We start from the raw sequence: 7,647 nt of genomic DNA, 5'->3' as shown, positions 1-7,647 counted from the left end.
ACTAGTCATACCATGTGAAAATGCAGTTTCAACATGCAGCCACGCAATTCCTGGTGCCCTCAACATGAGAAATAGACACAACAGCCAGGGATACATGCATTCAAAGTTAGCTGCCCTCACACAGCTGCTCCGTTTAATAATCGACCCATTTAACAGCAGTACCAGTTTATGCTACATATTTCAAAGTACCTTACTTTAAAAGAACAGCTTACATATCTACATTTAGAAAATAACTTTCATAGTTGATAACTGGAGTAATCCCAAAAAGGTTCTTGGAGTGCTATGGTTGTAGTCCCCTCACTCCCCCCTCCCAGCCCCTGAGAGATCCAGAAATATACAGGAGAATGACTCTCACATTAAGGGAAAAGGACAACCCCCCCATTAACTGAAAAATATGGAAATCACACTTGAAAACCAGGTTCATGTCAATATCTAGGAGGTATGATTTTGCTTTTCTTCACAAAGGCTATAGGCCTGGGGGAAACATCTATATATTAGGGATAAAAATAGCACTAAAGGCAAAGTGGTTTGGACAAGTTAGACTATTGCCTACAGGTATGAATCTTTGTTTTCCTATATTTGTGTATTTGCACAAATATAACCACTTCTCATGATAGAGGGAAAGCTCACTAGAGCATGAAAAGAAAAATGTAAAGAACAAAAGTAGATAAAGGATAACATTCTGTTAGACAACATAGATTTTCATTAACATGAACTGCGTTCATTATGTGTTTGTTAGACGGATGAATGAGCCAAAAAAGAATTGCAGGTGGTTCTCAAAGCTGAATAGCCTTTACCTTTATGATAATAAAATTCCTCATGGGGGGGGGAAACAGCAGCTACAAAATGTTTGCGATCAAGAATAAAATAAGATGAATAAAGTAAATAAGTTAATTTGCTGGCAAAAATAACTTATATGTACAGCTTTTATGTAAAGATTAAATCAAAGTTCTACCAAGGGTATGTGCACGTATGTGAGTTTCAAGATTCCTCATAGGACTATCTTATCTTAAATTCCTATAGGGAAGGACACAGAATCAATCGATCATGGGAAACCATAATTTTAATAGCTTAAATATTCTCTATGCAGTAGTTTGAAAATTCATTTAAACAGTGTCCAAATTGCTAGAATCCCTTATGAAAAAATCGGGTATTCGAGGGCAAAGATGAAGTCAGTGTTTCACAACGCGGAGTGTGGCAGCTCAGAGATCCACTATGACTTAAGAAAGGGACAGGACAGCATCAGGTGGCCTATGTTGAATCAGGATAGTAGAAAGGGAAGAGAACAGTGCCAGTTGTGTCAATGGGCTAAAAAGGGAAAGATTCTATTTTCCTCTCAAGGTCAGAGAGAAATACATTTTTCTGTGATGCCTAACGAGATAATCACTTACTTGCAAAGCTGACTGTCAAGAGTATTTTCCAGAAGAAGCATGTGAATACCCCCATGAAATTGGGGCTTAGAGTCATTTTAGCTCGTGACTACAGAAGCATTTTCTTCTGCCCAAAATACCACCTCGCCAGGAATTAGATGAGGCAGGAGCCTGCAAAAGTGACAGATCCTACATTTTTGGACCTCTACAAAATCAGTGAGACTTGAACCAAATATCTGAAATTTCTATTACTTTAGACTTTTAATGAAAAGACAAAAGCAGCTCACACTGCTAAAAAAAAAATATTTGCCCATATAAACACAACAGGCCCTGGCCGGACAGCTTCTTGTTTCCAACTGCAGAGAGAACTCTTCTTGCAAAGGCATCTCTGGGATCAGAAAAACTATTAATTCTACCCAGAAGTATAAAAGCTGGCCTCATTGTAGTATCAGTAGTATTAAGCGGGTCTCCACTGATAATGATCTTTTACAATTACACTTGATCTACATCTGTATATTTGTTTTAAACAAATGGCAACCAGGGGATACCAATCTGCATTTATATGTTTAGATAGGGCAGGGCTGTCCTTCAAACTGATATACACCAAAGTTCTTGTACACAGAGAGGCACAGCAGGATCCTCTGCCCACAGTATGTACAGTAGAAGTTCATTTATCTGGCTTTTTAAACAACTAAAAGCTGATACACCTGGATTTCTCATTTGCCCTATAACAATCATCATTCTAATAACTAAAGTCCAAAAGAATGGCAATGCAGTAGTTTGAAATGCTTGGTTCAGCATTTATTTGTCAGAAAAGTTGTGATTCTTTGTTGTCATTTTTGGAGGCAAGAGAAAGGAAAGGACATATCACAAATTAAATGTATTTTGCTTGTTTGCTAAATGACATCATTCATCTTCTTTTGTCTCTGAATAAGGTAATAGAACATTTACATTTTCTTTACTTCATCTTGAAGACCCCTTACTTAGCCATATGTAACATGTTTGCCTGTTAAATTCTGCAAGGCGGTGTTTATTTAAAAAAATAATTTTTTTTACATTTAAAAAGTGACAAAGGAATAACAGTGAGAAAAAATTGTTCATTGTAATGCTTTAAAGCAATTTTTTAACAAGTGGAACCATATATGCCTACCTTCAGCTACACCCAACAAACAACAATTTTAAATGGCAAACTTATTTTTTCACTAGGCAAAATCCATTCTACATTTTTATGTCCTACATTTAACTTTGTTATACTTGCGGTTAGTTTTCTAGTTTATTTAATAATAATAAAATCATTTAACATCTGATAACCTAACTAAATCTACATCTTATAGCATTATCATGGTTCTGTCCAGTTATATACATGCTTTCATGATCACCTTTTCTATTACCTTATGAACTACATATACTAAATTATTAACAATTACAAATGGATGAATAACTCCAGTTTTGAAATAAATGTTAGATAGCTCTAGAAAAACTTGTATTTACATCCTTCCCTGTCAGGCTTAAACAATTTTAATTTCCTTTTCATGTCTGACACTTCAAGAAGCACATTAATAGTACTTCCAACTTCATCTAGCAGCAGAGCCTCATAGTTCTTTTCTCTCGATTTTTCCTTAGCATTGTAAATATGCACAATCTTCATGGCATGTCTTTCCTTTAGAAGGTATTAGTTTACATACTATAACACTTAGAAGAACACTATTTCTTCTCTTAAATTAGATATTCAGCCCTTCTTCCTAATCTACAAAAAAAAATCACTTGATTTTAGTTTGTGCGTTTTAATAGAAATTTGAGTTTTGCATTGTTTTTCATGCTATTTTAAGAACGTTATCGGAGGAAGGATTCTCATCCTAAGCTGTGCTACTAATACTATGCAGAAAACCAGGAGCTGCTTGGTAGTCTAACACCTTTTGTGGTGCAGATGATTCATGATTCTGGATCTACCCTAGTTCAGAGGCCGTCTTTTCTCACCTGTTTAGGTACCACTTTCTTTCGGCAATCATTTAGCTGCAAAGTTTTGCCTTTCCTGAAAATAAGATTGCCCAAAATAGGTATACTCTACAAAGTTGGGTGATATAAAAAATATAGTCATTGTAATTTTAATACTAATTTTCCTCAAATTTATATAATTGATTCTGCATATTTCAATTGCTACAACTGGCCTCTGGAATCTGATATCCCCCAAAGCACTTTGAAGACTTTAAGTGGCATTTTAAAATTTTACCCTACTGGGCTAAATAGGTTTTTCTCTGAAATGAATGAAACTTTTTTCCTCCCTCTTCCACACTCTGAAATATGTTTTTCCAGGGGGACAAAAATAAAACAAAAAACTCTCAAACAACTGAAGTCAATAACATACTGCAGAAATCATTCAAAAGGAATATAAAATGGTGCTATTGCAGAACTTGGGTCATTTTGGATTATGCCTGCATCCATCTCTAGGTATTACCTGACATGTAGAAGTCTTGTGTTCTTAGGAGGAAAGAGACTACATTCACTAAATATATTTTTGTTACCTTAACAGTTAAAAGTTAACTATTTTCTTCCTTCTCCAAAGTAAGTTATTCTGCTTTTTATATCCCAGTAGAAGCCATATGCACATTGTAAGTCAGAAAAAAAAAATCAAGTTATAGTATCCAAAAAGGAGGCTATGATGACTTGCTGCAGATTTATTTAGAAAGGGAGGCTTATATTCAATTTTGTATAAGAACTGATATGAGATCCCTTTTCTTAGAGACTTCTCTGAATGGATAGGAGAGCTCTGAGCTATTAGGTTGTGGCTCCTGAATTACTCTTGTGTCTTTAACCCTGAAAATTTTGAGGATGAACTTCACTAGAAGGGATCTCACAAACCCCTCCCCTGCTCTACCATACTTTTTCAGCTTGCCTCAGTTTTTACAGCTTAGTAGAAAACCAATTTCAATGTCTCCAACATTCTTGGCCAAGGACCACCATCTGCTTTTGGTTTAATGGCAAAGTTAGAATCTATATAGGCTAATTAGCCAGTGATGTAACATTCTTCTAGGCCAGCTTATGTTTGAATAATAATATTGAAACTATCGTATTTGTCCACTTCAACAATTTGAAGGATGTTTAACTTATTTCCCAAATGAGTTCAAAGGAGATACTTTACTGAACAACTGATTATATGACAGCCATTCCCAAAAGAGACCATGCAATCTGATTCTTTGAACTCACAGAAAAATTAAAATGTCATTCTAATTATATCTCCTAGATGATACAATTTTGAAGTTGGGGATGATATTCCATTTATCTGGGTGTTTCCCACAAAACATGGTGCTTTCAGTAGATAGTTGGATAAATGAGTTTTGGATGGATGGATGGATGGATTTACTTGTTCAGAATAGGAAGAAACACAAATTTCTTTGGATTTTTTTTCTCTAAACTCTCTGCTTTAATAGCTATTTTTACTCTAATTAATTAATCTTACACTATTGACTCTAATTTGGTCCCGAGATTTTAACATTAGAAAAAAATATTTTTTAAAAATCTAAATGACTTGGGGTAGAATTTTCAGAAAAGGGGGATTTATATCTAAGTTTCCTAATTATTGATGTGAGGCCCCATTTACCTGGAGACTCATTCCTGTCATTTGTTCCCATCCTTCATCTCATCAGGTATTCTTTCAAAATGATACATAATAAATATGGTTTTAGTGCTAGGTGTAGTATATGAAGAAAATGAATTCTATAAAGTATCAAAAGATTCGTGTGTTGGATAATAAAATAATTGCATGAGAAGATTTTTCACATTTATTTACAACTTTTGACCCAAGGACCTATCCATAAGCGTTGAATGTTTGTGTTTTTCTTTTTATTATGCCAATTTATGTGCAAAGAGTTTCCTTCTTCTTCATATAGAGTTTCATACTAGAAATTCCATGGAATTCAAGCCAATCCTTACTTGCATTCCTTCTTATGAAGTATACGAACTGAACAAATTTCCTTGCGTAGCAAAGGCGATGCCATATGGGGATAATGTGCTGGCCTCTCATCATAGTCCCTGGATACCGCTGCAAGCTTCCTAATTTGCTTGGTTTGGCATTTCCACAGTCTTTATCTTAGCTCTTTTTTAAAAAATGTACTTAAATTAGTTAATTTGCTGGTTGCTTCCATATTGCTTGACTCAAAATCCAAAACGGAGTTCAGAAAAAGAACAAATAAAATTACAGCTTAAGTGCAAACTACATTTCTGAGTTTTTGCCAAGTAGACATACCCAATCCAGTGTGTTTCTTCCAGTTCAATAGATTCCCTCATTGGACCACCCCTGAAAGTATCAGTAGTTTTCTTGAACTACACAAAACTGTCTCTTAGATTCCGTTCTATACTTCAGACAATCAACTGCTTATCAAGTACTGTCATTTATGGAGAAAAAAATGTTGAAAAATATAAAGGATGAGGGTGAAGATAATTTGATAGCATGAAAAATGAAAGGTAAAATAAAAAAATATTAGCCTCCCTTTCTTATTTTAAAAATTGTATACTTAAAATAGTGGCCATTTTACCATATTAAAATATTTCTTGCTTAATTCTGTGAAGAAGCTTTGACGTAAACATCTTTGCAATTAGAAATTAAAGCCAAAAATAGGGGAGCAACTATATAAAAGAATTGGTCATAGCAAAACAAAATGGAAAAAAAAAGCCTTCAAAACATAATTACTAGTTATATCTTTGATGAAGATTTTTAAATTATAAGCTGGGTTGGCCATTCTTACTTGCTAGGACAGAAACTGTTGGAGAAATAAACTGGTTTCTCAATCTCTGACATTATCATATGTTATAGAAAATGTTATTTTTTTGTTCTAATGAAAACTTTATTATGATTTCCAGGGATGCTCAGTATGTACACATCAGTTCCCGCAGATAGGAACAGATAACATGGGTGTTTCAACCATCTGCTTTAAAAAAAAAAAAAAAAAAAAAGAAAAAAGAAGTGACAGCCAGTTTGACAGTAGGCGGTATTGCCTTACATTTTCTGGTCCTTCTCTAGCTGTTTCATTCTCCTGACCAACCCATGCAGAGAAATGAAGAAACACTGTGGCTCCTCCTATCTTTCTCTTTCAGTCTTTCCCTCTAATGTTCAAGATAGATAAGCACATAACTATCATTGCATCTCTATATCTTCCACTGGGAAGTGTCAAAACTACTGGCCTTGGAGTAGAAGGAAGACCACCAGAGAAAGAGAGGGGGGTGGGGAAACTGGAGCATGTGTGTGTCTCCACCTAAAAATAACAACTGAGCTTACACCACAGTATTCCGGTGTCTGTAAGGTGGAGGTGGCAGCACAGTGCCTGGCTTCAGGGAGAACTCAGAGAGGTATTCAGGATTCTCTGCCACAATAGGCCGGATCCGCCCATTCTGTTTATAAAAATATTTTGTGCTGTACTCCTGCAGGTAGTCTGGGTGCTGGAGGGTGCTCCGAGGTGGCAGGCTGTGGTTCCAGTAGTCAGGGTTGTCAAATGCTTTCTTGGCCTTCTCTGGCACAGACAGTACATTGTTCTTCAGGTACTCAGCTTTTCCCAAGGCGTTGGCAAAGGTGTTGAGGTACAGTGGCTCATTCACATACTCGTCCTCGGCCTTGGGTGGGCCATTGGATGCGTTGTGATATTCAGGATTATCCAATGCTGGAAGGTCTCCATTTTTTCTCCGAGAAACAAAAGGGTTCTCCTCCACTGGATTCAGGTATTCTAAAGGAATAAAAAAAATCGGCTAATCTCAACTTTCTGGAAAATATTAATCAGGCCAAAGTTATGCATAATTGTTAGCTTCTTTGTCTAGAACAACAACAACAAAAAAAAACAGACTTGTTTTCTGGATTACTCAAAACAATTATTTGTGGATTACTATTGCCATATGAAAAAAGTGGACCAAAAATGTTTATAGCAAAGCAAGAAGCCAATGAGACCAGAATCAGAATTTCTATCTCCAAAATTTTTCTTTCCGTCTAATTGCATCTGTCTCTTTTGCATATGGGGCCAGTTGTTTAAATGTTTTTGTTTTCTAAAATGTATTTATGTTAGGAATCAGACTACTTCTCAAAATTAAATAACCTTTAGATATTCAGACAACTTAATTTCTGTAAAGGATATTGAAAAACTAAAGAGTCTATAGCTTTTTTCCATGCCAAGATGAATAGATGGAGTGAAGAAATCACGTTTTTTAGTATCTAGTTTTGCTATGATCGTCTATACTGGTAACAAGGATTTGATTGGAGATGCTCCTGAAAAAGGTTTTACACATGGGAAAGAAA

General features: G+C 35.4%; 1 protein-coding gene across 4 annotated transcripts in view; it reads right to left on the bottom strand.

The window, feature by feature from the left end:
* Positions 1 to 2,496: 2,496 nt before the first annotated feature.
* ERBB4 (erb-b2 receptor tyrosine kinase 4) overlaps positions 2,497 to 7,647 on the bottom strand; it is a 1,187,662-nt gene continuing 1,182,511 nt past the window's right edge. For all 4 annotated transcript variants that reach the window (XM_032277666.1, XM_032277668.1, XM_032277665.1 and 1 more), the window contains one exon: positions 2,497 to 7,084. In XM_032277666.1, the coding sequence (XP_032133557.1) occupies positions 6,639 to 7,084 (446 nt within the window). In that variant the 3' untranslated portion in view covers positions 2,497 to 6,638. The remainder of the gene's footprint in view (positions 7,085 to 7,647) is intronic.

This window comes from Sapajus apella, unplaced genomic scaffold (assembly GCF_009761245.1).
Source record: "Sapajus apella isolate SASKATOON/1434 unplaced genomic scaffold, GSC_monkey_1.0 scaffold10, whole genome shotgun sequence".
Taxonomy (NCBI): domain Eukaryota; kingdom Metazoa; phylum Chordata; class Mammalia; order Primates; family Cebidae; genus Sapajus; species Sapajus apella.
This window is presented reverse-complemented; position numbering and strand designations above follow the sequence as displayed.